Consider the following 25,176-nt stretch of genomic DNA (forward strand, 5'->3'; position numbering starts at 1 on the left):
AAAAAGAGAGAGAGAATACTTTAAGGGACTTCTGGGACAAGATAAAGTGTAACAGAACTCGTAGGGCTATCAAAAGGAGAAGAGAGAGACAGAAAGGAATTGAAAACCTATTTGAATAAATAATGACGGAAATCTTCCCTAACGTGTTGAAGGAAACACAAGTGTAGGAAACACAGAGAGTTCCAAACAAAATAAAGCCAAACAGGCCCACACCAAGACATACCAGAATTAAAACGCCAAAAGGTAAAGACACAGAGAGAATATTAAAACCAGCAAGAGAAAAGCAGTTAGTTATATACAAGGGAGCTCGCATAAGACTGTCAGGTGATCTCTCAAAAGTAAATCTGAAGGCCAGAGGAATGGGCAAGAAATATAGAAATGTGATGAAACGCAATAATTTACAACCAAGAGCACTGTATCCGGCAAGGCTCTCATTTAGAATCAAACGAGAGGTAAAGAGCTTGCCAGAGAAAAAGGAGGTGATGCAGTTCAGCCCCAGGAAACCACTATTACAAGAAATGTAAAACCATGACTAGAAAAAAAAGGAGGAGAAGTAGGAGGAGCAGGAGGAAGAGAAGGAGGAGAAGACGGAAAAAGAGCAGGAGGAAGAGCAGGAGGAGGAGAAGAAAAGTGAATAATAAAATGCCAATAACTATGTACCTACAAATAATTACTTTAAATGTAAATAGATTAAATGCTCCAGAAAAGACATAAGGTAGCTGAATGGTTAAGAATGCAAGACCCATATACACGACAATCAAACTACAAAATTCCTGCACAGCAAAGGAAACCAACAACAACATGAAGTCACGAGCGGGTGAATGGAGAAGATATTTGCCAATGATATATTTGATAAAGGGTTGACATCCAAAACATATAAGGAACTCATAAACCTTAACACCAAAAGACAAACAATGCGATTACAAAATGAGAAGAGTACCTGAATAGACTTTTCTCCAAAGAGGTCACACAGATAGCCAAGAAACATACGAAAACATGCTCCGTGTCACTAATCATCAGAGCAATGCAAATTAAAAACACAATGAGCTACCACCTCACAACTGTCAGAATGGCCATCATCCATGAATCAACAAGCAACAAGTGTTGTTGAGGATGTGAAGAAAAGAGTCCTTGTGCACTGTTGGTGAGACTGCAAATCCGAGCAGACAATGGAAAACAATATGGAAGTTCCTCAAAAATTTAGAAATAGAAGTACCATGTGGCACAGCAGTCCCTCTTCTGGGTTTTCCTCCACAGAAACACAAAACACTAATTTGAAAAGCAATATGCATTTCTATGGTTGTTGCCGCATTATTTTCAATAGTCCAGATAAGAAAGTAACCAAAGGATCCATCATCTTGGATAAAGAAGAAGTGGGACATATATATAACAAAATACTACTTGTCTGTAATAAACAATAAGTACTTATCGTTTGTGACATGTGTGGGCCTAGAGGGTATTATTCTAAGTGATAAAAGTCAGATAGAGAAAGACAAATACCACCTGATTTCACTTATTGGTGATATGCAAAAAATAAAAAATAAATGAACATAGAAAAGAGAAACAAACTTATAGATGCAGAGAACTAACTGATCGTTGCCCGGTTCGAGAATTGTTGGGGGAATGCTTGAAATGGAAAAAGGATTAAGAAGTACAAAGTGGCAGTTATAAAATAGTCATGAAGATGTCAAGCACAGCACAGAGAATACAGTAAATAACATTGTAATAACTAAGTACGGTGTCAGGGATACCACACTAATCGGGGTACCAGTTTACACATTATATAAATGCCTACCCACTATGCTGTATACTTGAGGCTGACATCATGGAATGTCAACTATAACAGAAATGAAAAATTTTACATTTAAGAAGCGAAACTAAAAACCTTCTGAAATTTGACATTTTAGTATATGGTTTAAGAACCTCTGCTTCTAAAATTAGTTATTATTTTAAGCAAAACATGTACTCTTCAATTAGATGAAGACAGTTAAATATATTCATAATGTAATGATTGAGGACATAGTGGAATCCCTTTGTAATATGGGTTTTGAGATAGAGAACTTGAGTTCTAAATTTTCAAAGTTTCTATTATTTTAGTCTAAATGATGAACCCAGAATACCTGAAACTAATATAAAATAATATTGAATGTCAACTGAATATAACTTAAAAAAAGAAAAAAAAAACATAGAGAAAACACTCACGCCTACCAACTATGTGATACCAAAATACAAAGTGTAATAAAATAAAAACTATATATTACATGCTACATAGTTTTAAAAACTGAAATGTATCAGGAAGATTTCATGACTATTACAATAAGTAAATGAATCCATTACAGATTTCACGTAGGCACGAGTATTATAAAAGACCCACTGATGTAATGTAAAAGTCACATTAAGATTCCTTACCCTTAACCAAACTGCATAGCTCCATCACTGTGGGAAACCTCCCAATAAAATTTAACTATCACTATGTATTTCCCAGCCCCTTCTTTTTTTCAGTCACCATGTTCAATACTTCCTAAAGTTAAGGGGAAAAAAGAAAGAGTGATGTCGTGAAAATGGCAGTGTGAGGTGTGCCTCTTGAAATCTTCCCTGGAATTTACAACAAGTTGAACAACTATCACTCCACAAAGGACTCCCTGCGCAGCAGACCGGCTAGACTAAGGGGCGTACTACTGCAATAGCCTACAGGTGGACAAATTGCTCGAGCGGTGGAGGAGAGAAGGGAGAAGTGCGGAGACGGGGCCATGCAGGCTCAGGACCCAGACCTAGCTTAGTGCTCCGAGCTCCCTGAGTCCCGGAACTAGTACAGCTACAGAAGAGGAAAGAACTCGTGCTACTAGGGCTCCGCTTATGGCCCACAGGGCTGAGAGGACAGCATATAACACAGCTGAACCCAACGTTAATGGCAGAGACCTCAGAGCAAAGACTGAGGGAAGAAGGATGAAAACAGTGGTAAGCCCTCACTGCAGAGTAAAGAATGGAAGACTCAGACACTGAGACTAGCTGCCCCCTCCCAACCCTCCCAGAGCTCGACCCGCCCCCACCTGCCCAGTGCTAGAAGCAGAACAGTAGCAGTGTCAGATCAAAAGAACAGAATATTTGCAGTTCTGAGAACTGTGGTCTGCAGTCAAGGACTCACAGCCCAAGTACTTCCAGCAAAGAGGAGGGAGCTGTGGAAGCAGGACCCGCTGAGGTGGTTGTCACCACCATTGCTCTGGGCCATCTCTCACAACCCACCGGTGCCACCCCTGTCCCCACCTATCTGGGTGGACCCCTGCAGGAATAAACAGAACTGCTGAAATGCAGGGGCTCTGAATCTGGTGCAGGAAGAGCTTTGGAACTTCAGAAGTTCTCCGCATTTCCCCACGGAGGCAGGGCCTTGTGACCCCAGCGAACTGTTCACAGAGGAGACGCCCGCCTTCCAGGGAATCCCACCACTGTGTGAGAAGCCGGAATAGCGCACAGAAAACATAACACTACAGTGTGAGACAGAACAAACGGCTGCAGTCGCACAGAAAATAAAACATTATCCCAAAACCTACTGGAAAGCAAAAGAAAGACCTCTTTCTATCAACCTGTTGCACAACCCACTCCTATAGATGTCTAGGAAGAGAAATAATAAATCATCAATTGCCATGAATAGCCATGGCAACAACACAGCTCAGAAAGAAATTGAAAAGTCTCCAGAAAATAAACTTAAAGATATGGAAATATGTGACTTAAATGACAGAGAATTCAAGATTACAGTTCTGAAAAAACTCAATGAGATGCAAGAAAACACAGACAGGCAGTTTAATGAATTCAGAAACATAATCAAGAACAAAATGAGTATTTTACAAAAGAGACTGAAATTTAAAAAAAGAACCAAATAGAATTTCTGGAGATTAAGAAATCAAAAGAAATGACAAATGAAACAGCCAGTTTAGGTCGTAGAGTTGACCAGATGGAGGAAAGAATCGGTGACATCGAAGCTAGAAATCTGGAAATCACAGGGATGGAAGAAGAAAGAGATTTGAGACTTAAAAGAAATGAAAGAACTCTACAAGAACTTTCTGACTCCATCAGAAAGAGCAATATAAGAATAATGGGCATACCAGAAGGGGAAGAAAGAGAGAAGGGAACAGAGAATATATGCAAACAAGTAGTCGATAAGAACTTCCCAAACTTATGGAAAGAACTGGATCCTTAAATCCAAGAAACAAATGGAACACCTAATTATCTCAACCCCAACAGGCCTTCTCCAAGGCACATTATATTGAAGCTGTCAAAAATCAATGACAAAGAAAGAATCCTCAAGGCAGCCAGGGAAAAGAAGATGGTAACCTACAAAGGAAAGCCCATTAGATTGTCATCAGATTTCTTTAGCAGAAACTCTACGAGGCAGGAGGGAGTGGAACCAAATATTCAAACTATTGAAAGAGAGAAATTATGAGCCAAGAATAATATATCCAGCAAAAACATCTTTTAGATATGAAGGAGAAATAAAGACCTTTCCAGACATACAGAAGCTGAGAGAATTTTCTAATACACGACCTACACTACAAGAAATGCTGAAGGAGGCTATTCGACCACCATCAACAGGGACAATTTGTGGCAACCAAAACATAAAAGTGGGGAGAGTAAAGGTCTGAACCGGAAAATGGGAATGGAGAAAGTAAGCATGCTGAAGAAAATGGAATACTCTAAATATCAAACTTTCTTTTACATAAACTTAATGGTAACCACTCAAAAAAAATCCAGAACTGAAATACATAATGTAATAAAAGAAGAAACAGAGGGAAAAATCATAGAATACCACCACATAGAAATAAGAGACAACAACGAAAAGGCAAAGAAACAATGGAGACACAGTCTTACCAGAAAAGAAAAGATAGAATGATAGGAAATCCTCACATATCAATAATCACCCCAAATGTAAATGGATTGAACTCACCAATAGAAAGGCACAGAGTAGCTGATTGGATCAAAAAACGAAACCCAACCATATGCTGCCTCCAAGAGGCACATCTCAGCTACAAGGACAAACATAGACTCAACGTGAAAGGATGGAAATTGACACTCCAAGCAAATGGTATCCAGAGAAAGTCAGGTGTAACCATACTGATTGATATCAGATGAAACAGACTTCAGGATAAAAAAGGTAACAAGAGACAAAGATGGACATTTCATAGTGATGAAGGGGACTATACAACAAGAAGACATAACAGTCATCAATATTTCTGCCCCCAATCAGGGAGCACCAAGATATACCAAGAAACTACTAACAGAACTAAAGGGAGAAATTGACCAAAACACAATTATACTAGGGGACTTAAATACATCATTGACAGCTATGGATAGATCATTCAAACAAAATAAATAAATAAATAGCAGCCCTAAATGACACATTAGATGAACTAGACATAATTGACATTTATAGAGCACTTCATCCTAAAACATCAGACTAAACATTCTTTTCGAGTGTACATGGAACATTCTCAAAGATAAATCATCTATTGGGACATAAAACTAGCCTCAGCAAATTTAAGAAGACTGAAATCATACCAAACATATTCTCTGATCACAAGGCTTTGAAATTGGATATCAACTGCAAAAAGAAAGCAGGAAAAACCACTAATACATAGAGATTAAACAACATACTTTTAAAGAACGACCTGGTCAAAGAAGAAATAAGAGGATAGATCAAAAGATACACAGAAGAGTGACATCATAGGAATGGCAGCAGCGAAGAGTGACATCATAGGAATGGCAGCAGCGAAGAGTGACATCATAGGAATGGCAGCACTCTTCTATGTATCTTTTGATCTATCCTCTTATTTCTTCTTTGACCAGGTCAATGGACTCTGCTCATCACACAGAAAAGGTAAGAGACTCGTTCGAGGATTACTTGAAGCTGGGCAAATTGGGCGAGCAGGGGAAGACAGAAGGGGGCGGAGTGGCGACCTCAGCCCGCATCTGCGGCTGTGGAGACACAGAGGATCCCAGGACAGAACAGAGACCACAAGAGCCAAGACATAGGCTCTTTCCCTGCATCCCACAGCTGATCTCTCCTGCCAAGAGAGCAGCATATCCAGCATTTGAGGCAGTCACCTCAGCTGAGACCTCCAGCTGGGCCCTAGGTCGGACAAAGGACATGATCAACACACCTGGGCCCCTCCGCCCACTCTCCCAATCCTACCCCTGCCTTTCCAGAGACTCAAGCTGGCCCCTGAGCTGAAGAGCAGTGTCAGTTTACAGAGGAGTCAGAGCACTCAGGATCTGGGAGGACCCGGTTTGCAGCTCTGACTCAGGGAAGAGGCTGGGAAGAGTGTGACGCTACTGGGTTGGGAGAGAGAAGACTCCTCCATCTCCAGCTCTCACCTTTTCTGGCCTGCCTAGGGCAGGGCAATTACAACTGCGGAGGCACTCCCAGGGATCAGCAGTAGGCGGCAGACGCAGCTCTGGGCTTTCATCAACTCAGAAATCTCCTGCCCTCCACACACACATAGGGAAGAAGTACCCTAAGACTCAGGAGACCTGGGCACAGGGCTGGCTGTGTTACTCTCAGTGCGCATATGTGCAGGCAAGAGAGGAAAATGCACTGACTTTGTAAAAACTGACATCCAGAATTTATGGCACCACACATCTAAAACTGCCGTCCCAGGGTCACTCTGGGCACCAGGTGAGCGTCTCTGCCTGCCCAAGACGCAGAGGACTCTTTGGTACAGGAGAGGACAACCTGGAGATTACTTGGTAGGCTTAAGCAAAGACTGACGCTGCTTTTTTTGTTTTGTTTTGTTTGTGTATTTTTGATATTTTTGCCGGTGTTGAGTGTGGGTTATCAGTTGTTTTTACATGGGTGTATTTGTTTTTTCTTTGCTGTTGGTGTTGCTGTTGTGCTGGGTGATTTGCTTTGTTCTGAAATTGCTCTATACCAGGGCCCAGCTCAAGAGGCACAAGATTCAAAACACCCTGAGGCCGACTCCAGACCAAGTTAGAGTATTATCGGGTTTGACCTACAAGTGACACACCCAGAAGGAATTCTCTACAGGCACAAGAGCCCATAGGGGCCAAGCCTCATGTGAGCAGTCAACCCTCACTCAGCAGAACTACCACTGTGGGCAGAGCCAAGATTCACAACTAGGCAGCCTAGGAGTCAATCCCACCTACTGACCAGCCAAAAGCAATTAAAGATCAACTTTAACAGGACAATATACACAAAACGAGAGTCACCTTTGGTGCACACGCAGAGGAGAAGAAGGAAGTCATGCAAGTCAAATATAAAGGACGCATACTACGTAAGATAACCAATAAAAACAAAGACCCATAAGGGACCTACCTAATACATCAAAGCAAACACAGAGAGTCAGCCAGAATGGGGAAACAAAGAAACATGTCCCAAATAAAAGAACAGAAGAAACCTCCAGAATTGGAACCAAATGAAATACAGGTAACCAACCTGTCAGAGACAGAGTTCAGAACACTGATGATAAGAATACTGAAGGGGTTTAGTGACGACATAAAGAAGGATGGAGAAATCATAATGAACAACCAGTTAGAACTAAGGAATACAATAACTGAAATAAAGAACCCATTTGAAGGAATTACAGCAGGCTAGATGAAGCAGAGGATCGAATCAGCGACATGAAGACAAGTCAGCAGAGATCACCCACATGGAACAACAAAAAGAAAAAAGAGTAAAAAACATCGAAAATGGCTTAAGAGTCCTCTGGGATAACATCAAGCGCAACAACATGCGCATCACAGGAATACCAGAAGGTGAAGAAAGGAAGCAAGGGATCGAGAACATATTTGAAGTTATAATGTCTGAAAACTTCCCTAACCTGGTGAAGGAAACCGACGTATAACTCCAGGAAGTGCAGAGAGTTCCAACCAGGATAAACCCAAACAGGCCCACACCAAGACACATTACAGTTAACACGGTAAAGATTAAAGACAAAGACAGAATCCTAAAAGCAGCAAGAGAAAGATAGCAAGTTAAATACAAGGGAACTCCTGTAAGACTATCAAATGACTTTTCTACAGAAACATTGCAGGCCAGGAGGGAGGGGCAGGAGGTACTCAAAATGATGAAAAACAAGGGCCTACAACCTAGATTGCTTTATCCAGCAAGGCTATCATTTAAAATTGAAGGAGAGATAAAGAGCTTCCCAGAAAAGAATAAGCTAAAGGAATTTATTACCACTAAGGCAGCATCGCAGGAAATATTAAAAGGGCTTCTGTAAACAGAAGAAAGATGAAAACAATCTAACGACAAATTTAAAAATGGCAATAACTATGTACCTATCAATAATCACTTTAAATGCAAACGGATTATATGCTCCAATCAAGAGACATAGGGTGGCTGAGTGGATAAGAAAGCAAGACCCTTGTATATGCTGTATACAAGAGACTCACCTCAGATCAAAAGACACACACAGGCTGAAAGTGACGGCTTGGAGTAAGATATTTCATGCAAACAGAAATGAGAAAAAAGCTGGAGTTGCAATACTTATATCTGACAAAATAGACTTTAAACTGAAGAATATATTAAAAGACAAAGATGGGCACTATACATAATAAAGGAATTGGTCCGACAAGAGTACATAACCCTAGTAAACATCTATGCACCCAACATAGGAGCACCTAAATATATAAAACAGATATTTACTGACATAGTGACAGAACTCAACAGTAATATTATCATAGTAGGGGACTTCAACACACCTCTGACAAGGGACAGGTATTCCAGACAGAAAATCAATATGGAAACAATGGCCTTAAATGACACATTGGACCATTTGTATTTAATCAACATTTTCAGAGAATTTCACCCCAAAGCTGCAGAATACACGTTCTTCTCAAGCGCACACGGGACATTTTCCAAGGTACACCACGTGTTAGGCCAGAAAACAAGTCTTGATTAATGTAAGAAAATTGAAATCTTACCAATTTTCTTCTCTGACCACAGCGCTATAAAATCAGAAATCAACTACAGGAAAAAAACTGGAAGACAGACAAATTCATGGAGCCTGAATAACATGTTACTAAATAACGAATGGATCAACAATGAGATCAAGGAAGAAATCAAAACATGTCTCGAGACAAATGAAAATCAAACCATGACAAACCAAATCTATGGGATGCAGCGAAAACAGTCCTAGGAGGGAAATTCACAGCATTGCAGGCCTACCTAAAGAAACAAAAAAAATCACTAATCAACAGTTTATTTTCACACTTAAGGGATCAGGACAAAGAACAGCAAAATAACCGCAAAGGGAGTACAAAGAGGGACATAATAAAGGTCAGAGCGGAAATAAATGAAATAGAAACCAGAAAAACAATAAAAAACATCAATGAATCCAAGAGTTGTTTTTTAGACAAAATAAACAAAGTCAACAAACCTTTAGCCAGACTTATCAAAAAGAGAGAGAGAGAGGACCCAAATTAATAAAATCAGAAATGAAAGAGGAGAAGTGACAACAGACACCACAGAAATACAAAAATATTTAACAAATTACTATCAGCATCTATATGCCAACAAATTAGACAATCTGGAAGAAATGGAAAATTTTCTAGAAGCATACATCCTTCCAAGGCTAACTCAAGAAGAAACGGAAAACCTGAATAGACTGATTACCACCAGGGAAGTTGAATCAGTAATCAACAAGTTCCCAACAAACAAAAGTGCTGGACCAGATGGCTTTACAGGTGAATTTTACAAAACATTCAAAAAAGAATTATCACCTATTCTCCTCAAGCTATTCCAAAAAATTCAGAAGGAGGGAAGGCTCCCAAAACCTTTTTACGAGGCCACTATCACTCTGATCCCCAAATCAGACAAAGACACTACAAAAAACACACAAACAAACAAAAAACTATAGGCCTGTATCTCTAAAGAACATAGATGCAAAAACTCTCAACAAAATATTACTGAACATAATTATGCAATACATTAAAAAAATCATACACTATGATCAAGGGGGATTCATTCCTGGTATGCAAGGGTGGTTCAACATCCGCAAATCAATTAACGTGATACACCACATTAACAAAATAAAAAATAAAAATCATATGATCATATCAATTAGATGCAGAAAAAGCATTGGACAAAATCCAGCAGCCATTTATGATAAAAACTCTTAAGAAAATGGGAATAGAGAGACCATATCTCAACATAATAGAGACCATATATGATAAACCCACAGCTAACATCACACTCAACGGGGAAAAGCTAAAATAGTCCCCTTAAGATCAGGAACAAGGCAAGGTTTCCCACTTTCTCCACTTCTATTCAACATAGTGCTGGAACTTCTAGCCACAGCAATCAGACGAGAAAAATAAATAAAAGGCATCCAAATTGGTAAGGAGGAAGTAAAATTGTTATTATATGCAGATGACATGATACTATATAGAGAGAACCCTAAAGACTCCACCAAAAAACCATTAGAACTGATAAATGTATTTAGTAAAGTAGCAGGATACAAAATTAATATTCAGAAATCAGTTGCATGTGTATATACCAATAATAAAGTATCAGGAGAAATTAAGAAAAGAATCCCATTTACAATTGCTTCAAAGACTATAAAATACCTGGGAATAAATTTAATGAAAGAAGTAAAACATCCATACTCAGAAAATTATAAGACACTGAAGAAAGAAATTAAAGAGGATACAAATAGATGGAAGCACATAATATGCTCATGGATAAGAAGAATTAATAGAGTGAAAATGTCCATACTGCCTAAGGCAACATACGAATTCAACGCAATTTCTATCATATTACCAAGGATGGTTTTCACAAGAATAGAACGTATAATCCTGAAATTTATATGGAACCATAAAAGATCCTGGTTGGCCTCGGCAATCTTGAGAAAAAGGAATAAAGTGGGAGGTATAACGATACCTGACATCAAATTATACTACAAGGCTACAGTAATCAAAACACCACGATACTGGTATAAAAACAGATACATTGATCAATGGAACACAATAGAGAGCCCAGCAATAAATCCATGCCTATATTGTCATTCAATCTATGACAATGGAAGCAAGAATTTATGGTGGGGTAAAGACAGTCTATTCAACAAATGGTGTTGGCGAAACCTGGACAGACACATGCAAAAGAATGAAGCTGGACCACTTCCTTACACGATATACAAGAATAAATTCAAAATGCATTAAAGACATAAGTGTAAGATCTGAAACCATAAAATTTCTAGAAGAAAATATAGGAAGAAACTTTATAGACATTACCTGGAGTAAGATTTTTACTGATACATCCTCTCAGCCAAGAGAAGTAAGAGAAAAAATAATCATGTGGGATCACATCGAACTAAAAAGTTTTTTCACAGCAAAGGAAACCATCAATAAAACAAAAAGGGATCCTACTGTATGGGAAAAGATATTTGCCAATGATATATCTGATAAGGGATTAATATCACAAATCTATAAAAAACTTACTCAACTCAACTCCAAAAAAACAAACAACCCAATTAAAAAATGGGCAGAGGACTTGAGGAGACATTTTTCTAAAAAGGACATACAGAAGGCAAGAAGACATATGAAGAAATGCTCAACCTCACTAACCATCAGAGAAATGCAAATAAAAACCACAATGAGATACCACCTCACCCCAGTCAAAATGGCTATCATCAATAAATCAACAAACAACAAATGCGGGCGGGGATGTGGAGAAAAGGGAACGCTAGTGCACTGTTGGTGGGATTGCAGATTAGTGCAGCCACTATGGAAAACAGTATGGAGGTATCTCAGGAATCTGAAGATAGAACTACCCTATGATCCAGTAATCCCACTCCTAGGCATCTACCCGGAGAAATCCAAAGCTCCAATTCAAAAATCTGTATGCACTCCTATGTTTATTGCAGCACTTTACACAATAGCCAAGATACAGAAACAACCGAAATGCCCATCGGTCGATGACTGGATTAAGAAGCTGTGGTACATTTATACAATGGAGTACTACGCAGCCATAAAGAAAAAAGAAATCTTATCATTTGCAACAACATGGATGGATCTAGAGAACATTATGTTAAGTGAAATAAGTCAGAAAGAGAAAGACAAGTACCATATGATCTCACTTATATGCGGAATCTAAAGAAAAGAATATGTGTATGAACTAATCAGAAACAGTTTTGGGGACACAAAAAACCGAGAGTTGTTAGATGGGCAGGGGGGAGGGGGTTGGGGATGGGGGGAAGGGTGAAGGGATTGGGGGGCGGCTGGTGACCACAGGATGGCCTCAGGGTTTTTTGAGAATTACTTTGGGGAACTTATTCAATAGTGTTTGGGGATTTTGTTGGGTGTCCGATGGACATGTGTCCTGTTTGGGAGACCACCTCAGGGATGCTGTGGATGCCTGGTCATGGCATTGTACACCAGAGACTGGACATTAATGAATGCCAACTATAATTTTATGTGTATAATGTGATGGCTCGGTGTGAGGTCGGGGTGGTGGTGGATGGGGGGAGGGGGGTTCACGGTGTGAGGGATGTAAAAATAAAATAAAATAAAATAAAACTATAAAAAAATAAAAAAAAATAAAACAAAAAGGGATCCTACTGAATGGAGAAGATATTTGCCAATGATATATCTGATAAGGGGTTAATATCCCATATTTATAAAATATCTCAGTCAACTCAACTCCAAAATAACAAACAACCCAATTAAAAAATGTGCAGAGGACATGGAGAGTAATTTTTTTAAAAAGGACATACAGATGGGAAACAGACATATGAAAAAATGCTCAACTTCACTAATCATTAGAGAAATGCAAATAAAAACCGCAATGAGATACAACCTCACCCAAGTCAAAATGGCTTTCATCAACAAATCAACAAACAACAAGTGCTGGCCTGGATGTGGAGAAAAGGGAACGCTTATGCACTGTTGGTGGGATTGCAGATTGGTGCAGCCACTATGGAAAACAGTATGGAGGTATCTCAAAAATCTGAGAATGGAACTACCCTATGACCCAGCAATTCCACTCCTAGGTATCTATCAGGAGAAATCCAAAACTCTAATTCAAAAAAATTTATACACCCCTATCTTTATTGCAGCACTATACACAATAGCCAAAACATGGAAACAACCGAAATGCCCATTGGTAAACGATTGGATTAAGAAACCGTTACAGTTATACAATGGAGTATTTCACAGCCACGAAGAAGAATGAAATCTTACCGTGCAACAATATGGATGGACGTAGAGAACATTATATTAAGTGAAATAAGTCAGACAGAGAAAGACAAATACCATATGATCTCATATGGGGAATCTAAAGAAAATAATAAATGAATGAATTAATCAGAAACAGTCTCAAAGACACAGAGGAAAAACTGAGGGTTGCTAGATGAGGGGGTGGGGATAAGGGGGAAAGTCAGGGGATCAGAATGAACAGTTGGTAACCACAAGAGTGCCACGGGGATACGAGAGTCAATTTGGGGAATGTAATCAATAATTTCGTAAAGATTTTGTAGGGTATCCAATGGATACTTGTCTCATTAGGGAGACCACCTCAGGGATGATGTAGATGGCTGATCACTGCACTGTACACCTGAAGCTGAATAATGAATGTCAAGTACAATTTACATGTACATATAATACATATACATATTTTATATAAAATATATATATACATACTATATATATATATATATCTTATATAAATATATATATTACATATATATTACATATAGTTACAAGAAGCGGAGTACAGCATTAGGAATAGAGACAGTGGAAATGTAATGGCTGTGTGAGATGTCAGAGAGGCAGTGGAGGGGGGAGGGGGTTATGACTGTGTGAGGGATATAAATGATACATGTCTAGCTATTACATTGTTTTGTGCACCGGAAACGAATAAAAGAATGTGAAAAACAGAAAAAAACAGTAAACTGGAAAGGGAACAATGAAAAGCTTCAAAAAAAATAAAAAAACAAAAACTATCTTACAGAAGAAAAAAAAGATACATAGAAACAAAGGAAAATGAAAATACATCCTACCAAAATTTTGGGGATGCAGCGAAAGCAGTTTTAAGAGGGAAATTTATATCATTACAGGCCTATCTCAAGAAATAAGAAAAATCCCAAATAGATAACCTCATCTTTACATCTTATGGAGCTAGAAAAAGAACAAATGAAACTGAATGTCAGCAGCAGAAAGAAAACAATAAAAATCAGAGCAGAACTAAATGAAACAGAGAACAAAAAGAGAATAGAAAAAATTAATGTGACAAAGAGCTGGTTCTTTGAAAAGATTAATACAATTGACAAATCCTTGGTAGACTCAGTAAGATAAAAAAAGACTAATAAAATCAGAAATGAGAAGGGAAGTTATCACGGACGCCACCGAAACACAAAGCATCATCCAGGAATACTATGAGGGACTACATGCCACCAAATTCAATAACCTAGAAGAAATGGACAGGTCCTTGGAAACATATAGCCTTCCTAGGCTGAATCATAAAGAACTGGAAAATCTAAATAGATCGATCACCACTAAGGAAATTGAATCAGTCATCCAAAACCTTCCCAGAAGCAAAAGTCCAGGACCAGATGGCTTCACTAGTGAATTCCACCAAATCTACAAAGAGGATATAATACCTGTCCTACTCAAACTCTTCCAAAAAATTGAAGAAGAGACAATACTCCCTAAATCATTTTATGAGGCCAACATTATCGATACCAAAACCTGGTAAGGATAACACAAAAAAAGAAAACTACAGACTATTATCTCTGATGAATGCAGATGCAAAAATCCTAAGAAAAATGCTAACAAATCGAATGCAACAATATGCTAAAAAGATTATTCATCATGACCAAGCAGATTCATCCCAGGTGCACAAGGATGGCTCAACATTCAGAAATCCATCAATGTGATTCATCCCATAAACAAAATAAAGGACAAAAATCATATGATTATATCAATTGATGCAGAAAAAGCATTTGACAAAATACAACATCCATTTATGATTGGATCACTTAATAAAATAGGTATAGAAGTAAAATACTTGAACATAATAAAGGGCATATATGACAAACCCTCAGCTAATCTCATAATTCATGATGAAAAACTGAAGCCCTTTTCTCTACGTTCAGGAACACCGCAGGGCTGTCCCCTATCACCTCTGCTTTTAAGCATAGTGTTGGAAGTCCTCGCCAGAGCAATCAGGCAAGACAAATAAGTAAAAGGCATCCAAATTGGGAATGAAGAAATTAAATTGTCACTCTTTGCAGATGACATGATGCTATATATAGAAAACCCTAAAACTCCACCAAAAAGCCATTGAAAACAATCAACAAATACAGTAAAGTTGCCGGCTACAAAATCAATGTACAAAAGTCCATTGTATTCCTATATACTAACAATGAAATCTCAGAAAAAGAAAGCAAAAGAACAATTCCTTTTGCAATTGCAAGAAAAAGTATAAAACACCTAGGATTAAACTTAACCAAGGATGTGAAGGATTTATACGCTGAAAACTATAAGACATTTTTAAAAGAAATTGAAGAAGACACAAAGAAATGGATAGACATTCCATGCTCATGGATTGGAACAATCTACATAGTTAAAATGCCCGTATTACCAAAACAATATACAGATTTAATGCAATCTCCATCAAAATCCCAATAGCACATTTTAAAAAATAGAACAAAAAAATCATCAGATTTGTATCGAACCACAAAAGACATCAACAGCCAAAGGAATCCTAAGCAAAAAGAACAATGCTGGAGGTATCACACTCCCTGACTTTAGCTTGTACTAAAGGGCAATAATAATCAAAACAACATGGTATGGGCAGAAAAACAGACACATAGACCAATGGAATAGAATTGAGATCCCAGAAATAAACCCACATAAATATGGACAGACAATTTTTGACAAAGAAGCAAAAAGCATACAATGGAGAAAAGACAGCTCCTTCGATAAATGGTGCTGGTAGAATTGGAAAACCACATGCAAAAGAATGAAACAGGGCTGAAATCTGTCACCGTGTACCAAAATTAATTCAAAATGGATCAAAGACTTAAGCATAAAACCTGAAATAATAAACTGCATAGAAGAAAACATAGTTACTAAACTTATGGACCTTGGGTTCAAAGAGCATTTTATGAATTTTATGACTCCAAAGGCAATGGAAGTAAATGCTAAAATAAATGAATGGGACTATATGAAACTTAAAAGCTTCTGCACAGCAAAAGAAACCATCGATAAAATAAAGAGACAACCAACTGAATGGGTGAAAAAGTTTGCAAACAGTGCCTCCGATAAGGGGCTAATATCCAAAATATACAAGGAACTCATGCAACTCAACACACAAAAAAACAAACAACCCAATTGAAAAATGGGCAGAGGACCTGAAGAGACATTTCTCCAAAGAGGACTTACAAATGGCAAATAGACATATGAAAAAATGCTCCACATCACTAATCATCAGAGAAATGCAAATAAAAACCACAATGAGATATCACCTCACCCCATTCAGAATGGCTATCATCAACAAGACAAATAGTAACAAGTGTTGGAGAGGCTGTGGAGAAAAAGGAACCCTCATACACTGTTGGGGGGAATGCTGGCTGGTGCAGCCGCTATGGAAGACAGTGTGGAGGTTCCTCAAGAAATTACAAATAGAATTACCACATGACCCAGCAATCTCTCTCCTGGGTATCTACTCAAATAATCTGAAAACTTTGAATCATAAAGACAAGTGTGCTCCAATGTTCATTGCAGCTTTACTTACGGTGGGTAAGACAACGGAAACAACCAAAACGTCCTTCGATAGATGAATGGATAAAGAAGTTGTGGTACATATAAATAATGGAATAGTATTCGGTGGTAAGTAAAGATGAAATAGGACTATTGCTAAATGGGGTCTAATGGGGTGATGGAAAGAGAACTGGCTGGCTGGTGACCACACAATGTGAGATATAGATAATATATTACAGAATTGTACACCTGAAATCCATGTCACTTTATTAACAATTGCACCCCAATAAACTTTAATTTAAAGGAAAAAAACCCTCAAGTGGTGATATATTATAAAATGGTTCACAGTGACACATTTTCCATTACAAACATAAAACAATGGTAGGGGGAACACTATTAAATTTTACAAGTGCTACACAAAACTAAATTCAGAGTAAAAAAGTTAATTTCACACAGGAGCCTTTTACCTTGGTACCAACATCCAAGAGTCCATCGTCTGATATAGCCCGTGAATCATTCCTGCCAGGTTTCCAGGAAAGACTTTAGGGTAAAAATACACAACAAAAACAGTGAGTGCATTCCTTTACAAAAACAACAAACACAAAGGGAGCAAAATTCAGCTATCTGCATAGGAAATGAAGTTTCTTGATATGATTAAAATTTAGACGATGTTCTAGAAAAGCTATCAGTTATCTATTGCTGCCTCCACCACTCCCAACTCGTGCAATATTTAATGAAGATACACTCTAAGTTTCCATAACAAAGAATGACAGCAAACATGTTGGCAACACCTGAGAGTACCTTGTTTTCACCAAAAGTCCTGAAGGCTGAATTGAAAACGCAATTAATAGCTGACAATAGGAACCTGAACTGGGACAAAAGCAATGACCTAAATCAAGGTAGAACGATACACTAACCCTTCTCCATGGTCTGTCCCTGGTTCAAAGATTAATCTGTGTGGGTCAAAAACGGCAGTCTTGCTTCTTTAACATAGAAAGCAGTTACTAAACTTACCCCATTCCTTGTTTTCACTCAAAAACACTACAGTGAGGTCCCTGAAATGCATGAAATGTTTGCAGCTTACATGTACAAAAGTCAAAGAACAAATATGTACGTTGTTAGCCTCCCCACTCCCAGATCACTTGTCCGCACAGCTTCCTGGCAATCTCCAAACTTGAAAACTTCAGCCTACGAAGGCATAGACTCCTGAAACAAGGTTGGGCTCAAATGACCCACAGTAGGAGTTCTCTATTTCGCTGTTCCTGGAAAACAAGCTAAATGGAGCCTCAGTCATCCACTCCCAACACAGGCATGTTACCACCTACCCAACTCCATTACTGTTTTCACAATCAGTCCTCCCTCTGCCCAACCCTCCATCTCCATGGGAAGGACATCAGCGCGTTGGGCAAAGAGGTGGAGGTGACGAGACACCTGCCGTGGGCCATAGATCTATGTAGTTCAGCAATCTCCAGTGCCTTTGGACTCAAGGGGACCCCGTCTGTAATTCCGGGTGCAGGTGGAAGATACCACATTCCTACTTGCTATAAAGAGAATGTTTCCAGAGGCTCAAAGGTTTAATATGTTTTCACATAAACCTTAAATTTTGCTGGTTCCTCCAATTTAACAAGCAAAACAGCAGCAACCTGTTCAGGCAGGACGCCCTTGAGACCCTTATTTTAATCTGCTTTTTTAGACAACTACCAACATCCTGTGTCCTTCCTTCCTGTAATTTCTCTTTACCTTGTCATACCCTACCATTCTGATCTCTTTTCCCTCATCTGATGTCTAATCTCTGCTCTAAGAGCCTTATTCCTATCTCAACCTGTGTTGTTCCTCTTGAAACGTGGATTCCCGTGCTAATTCCATTCTTAGCCTCTTCCATTGCATTCACTAGACCTTTCCATAATTAAAACACTCACCCAAAGGATGATAAAGAAGGAAGTGTACTGGGCTTAGAAACCTATACTAATCTCATTTCATCACTCACTGTAGTCAAATAAGTCACTTCAATCTCTTGGAGTTCAAACTCCTCATGTGATCAACCACTTGACCAAAACATTAATGGCAGCATGAAGTACTAGGGGTGTTTGCAATAATTAATTGATAACATTCCTTCAACACCTGGAATTCTATGTATTTTTGGTTCTGTCTGGAAAAATGGAGAATACTTAGCTGGCAGAAGTGGAAAAAAATAACAGCAACAAAAAAACCCCAAGAAAAGCAGAGAAAAAGGTAAAAAATCAAGAAAAGTCATGGAAGAAGGAAGAAAGACTAGAAAAAAAGAAAAAACTTCCTAGAATGAGGGAAGCGTACTAGCTTAAATGGAAACACAGTAATGGGAGTCAGTAAGTAGAAAAATCAATGAAAAATATCCTCTCAATTTGTGCTGAATTAACACAACAGTGTATACATAGATGATCTTCACTTACAGAACAACGATTCGTCCCAAGAAGGGTACATCGCATTATCCCTGAAAACATTTATCTGATTAGGTCTTGCTTATGTACAACCTGTGGTTCTGTGGCCACAGCGAACTGACATCTGCCCTCAACACTGATGGTGAAAACAAGGTTCTCGTGACTGCTGCAATTGTCAAGTACATTAAGACAAAAGCTTGGGCTAACTGGGCTTGATAGGAAACTTCTAAATCAGCACTAAGGCATCACTAAACGGGACTCTCTGAGGCCACCTGACTTGTACCTGAATCTTGCATCCAGTCCTGTCCAGGCACTTCTCAGTATAGGCTGAGGGACAAGAGAACGGACTTGGGAAACCAAGCAGGCTGAAGGTCACATCACATGTCAGCCACTTGGTAACTATGGAATCAGGGTTAAATTAATCCACCTCCTGGAACCATACTCCTCTAATGAATAAAAACGGCTGAACAGCACAGCTACTTTGCAAATCTACTGTGCCGACGACCTGGGATAACCAATGTTAGGCACATAGTATAGGGTCTAGCCCAGAGCAGAACACTCATTAAAGCTTACTGGCTTCTCTCCGCAGTCTCTTAGTTAACATGCAATTTTAGAAATCCATAAAATCCTACCTGCTTGCATGGTCGCATTGAGAACACTCATCCACTGTTAAAAGAAAAAAATTCAAATACATTGTAAATACACAATAGAAAAACACAGAACTTTGAAAGCATCAGACTGAAGTGATGAAAAAATATTTCTTTGGGAACATCCCTGAAGACTATAGTAGAGTGAATGTTACTGATACAACTGGTGGGCAATTAATACATGAAGAACTTTTACTTCCTCTCCTATATATATGTGTGTATATATATTTATATTTATATATTCATACATATATACGTACACATATGTATGTACATGCATGTACTTATGCATGTTTGTATGTATTATACATTTATATCTAATGAGAGAAAAATAAACGGGATGTGCAATCATTTGATAGCTACAAGTCAAGTGCTACTTACAATGATTGTAATCCTTACCAAACCCATCGGAGTGAACGAAAATGGTATCAGTAGTAAAATCAGTATCATAAACTAACACGGTCCAATTTAAATAGCATGATTTTTCTGCACTTCTGTCATGAAGAGCAGTTAGAAGAGAGTCCACTTGTTTTGCTCTGACACAGTACCGCTGTGCCGCTCTTCAGTCAAGGGTATTCAGTTTAGGATGAAACACCCTGTCATTAGCAGCTTAGTCAAAGGCAGTCTACTTTGCAGCACGGCAAAACACAGGAAACAGACTCTTTCTGGCCCTCTCTCCAGTGCAGGATAAGTATGAAAGACTTTGCGATTCCAGTTTTATCAAGTCTAACCCCTGAGACTGTTTCCCTCCATTGCTGGAGAATCTATCCGGCTCACCTCATAGAGCAGGAAGGTCCAAAGAGTTATTGCTGTACAGCAGCGTGTGATGCCATTTTTCTCATCCCTCCCCATAGTGGCAAATGTGTATAGAAATCATGGTTTTTTTACCTTGTAAGTCATATGTCATCAAATCCTAAGCCGATGAATAACAGCAAACAAACAAACACCCCCCCCCCAAAAGACAAAGAGGTTATCTTGAATAACTACCTTCAATGACCCTGGAGTTTTAAGTTTTTAAACAGTCAAAAAGATGGCCACTGTATGATTCCAACTATATGATATTCAGAAAAAAACAAAACTATGTAGCAGTAGAAAGACGTGTGGCTTCCGGAGGTTAGGGAGAAGGGAGGGCTGAGGAAACGCCACAGAGGGTATCTAGTAGTGGATCTAGTCTGGGTGAGACTGGAAGGGTGGAGACCTGTCATTATACGTTTGTCAAACCCCACAGATTGGACCACAGCAAGAGTGAACTCTAACGTCAAGTGTGTGCTGTGAGTGGTCATGCTGAGTCAGTGCAGTTCATGGGTCGTCGTGAATGTACCACCCGCGGGCAGGGTGTCAACAGTGAGGGAGGCTCTGTGTGGACGGGGACATGGGTTTTGAGGGAACTTTCTCTACTCTCCACTCAATTTTGCCCTGAACCTAAACCTGCTCTAAAAACGAAGGCTTACTAATTAAAAAAAAAATAAAAGTTTTCCACTGAACCTGCTATTACCAGATATGAACACATTAATGCTATTTTCAAAATACAGTCACCTTGAAAATGAATATAAAGATCCAGTATCAGAATATGATTATTCACCCAACCGAATGAAGCATATGAAAAGCCATAAACAAAGCAAGTGATTTTTGGAATACTTACACAAGAAAATCACTGATAAACGTGACTGAACATCTCGCTTTAGCATGCTGAATAGGGATGCCAAGTGAATCAAAATGGAATCGTCCCTGTACTTACAGGACAACTTTGATTCTCATTGTAAATCAAAAATCATTGTGCTGATTTTATTCAAAAGCTATATTGAAACATTAATCACACAAAGAGATTGTAATTGCCATGGTTATTGCCATAGTAATGTATGTACAATACCTTTGAAATACTCACGAAAAGGCAAAAAAGTAATCAGCACTGCAATTTTTAATGGATGATACAACCAAAACCAGTACCAAGGCACGTCACCATATTACTTGCTATTAAAATAAAATTTTAAGCTACACCAAAAATTAAGTCATGCCTATAACTGCTGTGCAGAAAAGATTTCATACAGCAGGCCTGACTGCTATCCTTTGAAAGTCCTGCTTGAATGGCTGGCCCTTGGCTGGTATCTGGAAACCTGCATATGGGGAGGGTTCCCACCATTCCCTAACTAAGTGTGGCTCACCGTGCCTGAAATGCTTGTACAAACAAGGTGGTTCATGCTGGACACTCGCTTTCCTTCTGGGAATCAGGAATGTTAGCACCTGCTAGGGGGACGTTGCCTATGTGACTGGCGTGCCATGAAAGCACTCCATGAAGGCACTGAGTCTAATGAGACTCCGGTACCACTAGACAGCATTTCACATGTGGTGCCAGAATTTAACAGTGGGGAATTAAGCACATCCTGCTAACTCCGCAGGACATGCGTCTTAGAAACTTGCGCCTGGTTCCCTCCTGTCAGACACTGTCACATACACCTTTTCTCTTTGCTGATTTTGCTCTCACTGTAATAAATCACAGGCATTAGTACAGCTATAGGCTGAGTCTTGTAAAGTGCTCTAGTGAATAACCAAACCTAGGGGTGGTGTTAAGAATCTCTAATAAATGGCATTATATGAAATTTTCATTCTTTGGGTTGATGCTTTCTACATGATTAAGGTCAGAAGGTGATTTTGCAGATTACCTATCATTAAATTTGTTTTTTTTTTATTCTTCTTTTGCAGATTCCTGTAGAGCTAGATATATTTGAATAAAGGCATAAAGAGGATAAATGAAATGATGTCAGAAAATACTGTAAAACAAGCAACCATCCTATTTTAATCAGAATAAAAAATAAAACATCCTAATGACAACATGTTCTATCAGTTCCTATATAGCAAATGAAGAGATCACACTGTCAATTTTCTACAACTAGGTAGGGTTTATGTCCTTTTTATAAGAGTTATGAATCAATCAAGTAACTGGGATAATTACAGAAAAACATATAACTATCACTTGTAGTATAATAATGTACACTGATTATAGAGTTCCTTTGCTTTCTAAACTTCTTTATTGCTTATAAAACTAAAAACATAGCTCTAGTATGAAAAAGCAGTGGTTAACAGAATATGTGAAAAGGAAACAAAAAATTATATCCATGTAGGATGAGTTCCCCATGGATATACCAAGAAACTCAACATTCAGAGGAAAAAAACGTGTCTTCCCTATTGACCTGCTGTTCTTCTCTCTCCATCTGATAATGTCCTAGTCACTCTTCTCATGTCCCATTGAAATGCTAGTGCACATTCTGGAAACCTAGGAATCATCTTAGTTTTCTCACTCCCCACTAACTTTTTACATTCAATCATCACTAAATTGTATTAACCATAACACTCTCCAGGCTCTGCTTTATTTTTCCACAGCCACTGCCCTAGTCAAACAGGGGCTCTTAGCAGATGGCTTTCACAGGGGGAAGAAATGAAACACCACCGACTCTTATTGTTGCTTCCTAAATATATAGGATTTATTTTCAGCAAAACAAATGAGAAAGACATTAGCCAGCAAAGACCAACATGTTAAATTGAATAAATTAACCTTCCTGACTTTTTTTTCTTTCAAAATGGATGGGTGAAAAATATCACAATGGACTGATACTAGTCCAAGGAAGTAAAAGCTTCCTTTGTCTGCCACTTATTTTCATGTGCTTTTCTTCAATCTATCCTCTATGTGAGGGGCCAGCAAACTCCAACCTGCCATCAATTTTTGTAAATAAAGCTTTACTGTAGCACAGTCTTGCCTATTCAGTTGGCCCACGACTGCTTTCACACCATGATGGCAGATTTGAGTAGGTATGACAGAGACCACATGGCCTAAAATCAGGCCCTTTACAGAATAAGCTTGCTGGTCCCTGCTTTATACCACAACCAGAGTGTCCGAATGCCGTCTCATCTTGTTACTAGTCTGCTCAAAACTCTCCCATGATCCCTGCAGTAACCATTGCTGAGTCCCTGCCCACTTGCCATTTCTTCATCTTCATTCTCACTGGAGAACCACAATGCTGTGTGGATATTTACTGTCCCAATACACAAAGAACATGGCCTCTCTCCAGCTCCACAAAGAAAAATGATTACACTAAGCTAATCACAGTGACTGCTTTACCCCTAACTGCTGTGGGAACCAGCATGTGCTGTACCCTAGCCTGTAAATGTTAAGGGATCTACTGGCAGCCTCTCAGTCTTCTTCCTATTTAAAAGAATCACATAGCTGAACATCACCGTTTATCAGGGAAACAGATATCAAAACCACAGAGCAATACCACCTCATTACTCTCAGATGGCTACCATCAAAATGGCACCATATAACAAATGTCGGCAAGGAAGTGGAGGAAAGGAAAAACAGAGCCTGCACTGTTTTTGGATTTGTAAATTGTTATATTCACTGGGGGAAACAGTATGGAGATTCCTCAAAATATCAGAAATAGAACTGCCATGAGATCTTGCAATTCTACTTCTGGGTATTTGTCCAACAAAAACAAAAACAGTAATTTGAAAAGACACCTGCACCTCTATGTTCACTGCAGCAGTATATATAATAGCCAGGATATGGAAGCAACATAGGCGTCCTTCGATAGATGAATGCATAAAGAGGATTTGATATGTGTGTGAGGTGTGTGTGTGTGTGTGTGTGTATACAGTAATACTATAACTGATATTAGAATAATTAACTCATCCTTAATATAACTGATATAATAATAACTCATCCATAAAAGATGAAATCTTGCCCTTTGTAACAATGTGGAAGTTCCTAGAGGTATTATGTTAAGTGAAAGAAGACAGAAAAAGACAAATACCTTATGATCTCATTTATATGTGGAACCTAGAAAAGCAAAACAAACAAAACAGAAACAGACCCATAGCTACAAAAAAGCAACTTGATTGTTCCCAGATGAAAGGGAGTTGAAGAGATGAACGAAAAAGAAAGTGAATGAGAAGTACAAACTTCCAGTGATGAAATATCTAAGCCACAGGGATGTAGTTGACAGCACAGGGAAAATATCAATAATATTACAGTCACTTTGAAGGGTGATAGATGCTTACTAGACATATTGTGGTGATAGCCTCGCAAGGTATATCAATGTCAAATCACTATGTTGTACACCTGAACTGATATAATGTGGTATGCCAACTATATACCACAGAAACGCAGTCCTTCAGCCTTTGGATATTGTCCTGTGAGAATATGATGCTTGGAGCCATTGCTAATTAACCAGCCAGCAAATGAGACTTAAACAAAACACTGACAACCTCACAACTGAAACAGGGACAACAACAGGCAACTCATGGCATCACAGAACCACCAAAACCATCCTGGTGCCTCCTGTTGTAACCACTGTTAATTAGGTCACCTATCACCTGCAGCTAAACTATTCTAACTGATATATTTCCCA

General features: G+C 38.7%; 1 protein-coding gene across 1 annotated transcript in view; it reads right to left on the minus strand.

Moving 5' to 3' along the window:
- The window catches only part of LOC308495703 (uncharacterized protein), a 45,210-nt gene that overhangs the window by 3,658 nt on the left and 16,376 nt on the right, over positions 1-25,176 (minus strand). Inside the window, exons 7-8 of the mRNA XM_081080695.1 lie at positions 19,760-19,793; positions 17,178-17,250 (exon numbers count right to left, since the gene is read on the minus strand). Coding sequence (XP_080936821.1) covers positions 17,178-17,250; positions 19,760-19,793 — 107 coding nt within the window. The remainder of the gene's footprint in view (positions 1-17,177; positions 17,251-19,759; positions 19,794-25,176) is intronic.

The sequence above is a fragment of the Rhinolophus hipposideros genome, assembly GCF_964194185.1.
Source record: "Rhinolophus hipposideros genome assembly, contig: HAP1_SCAFFOLD_152, whole genome shotgun sequence".
NCBI classification, from domain to species: Eukaryota; Metazoa; Chordata; class Mammalia; order Chiroptera; family Rhinolophidae; genus Rhinolophus; species Rhinolophus hipposideros.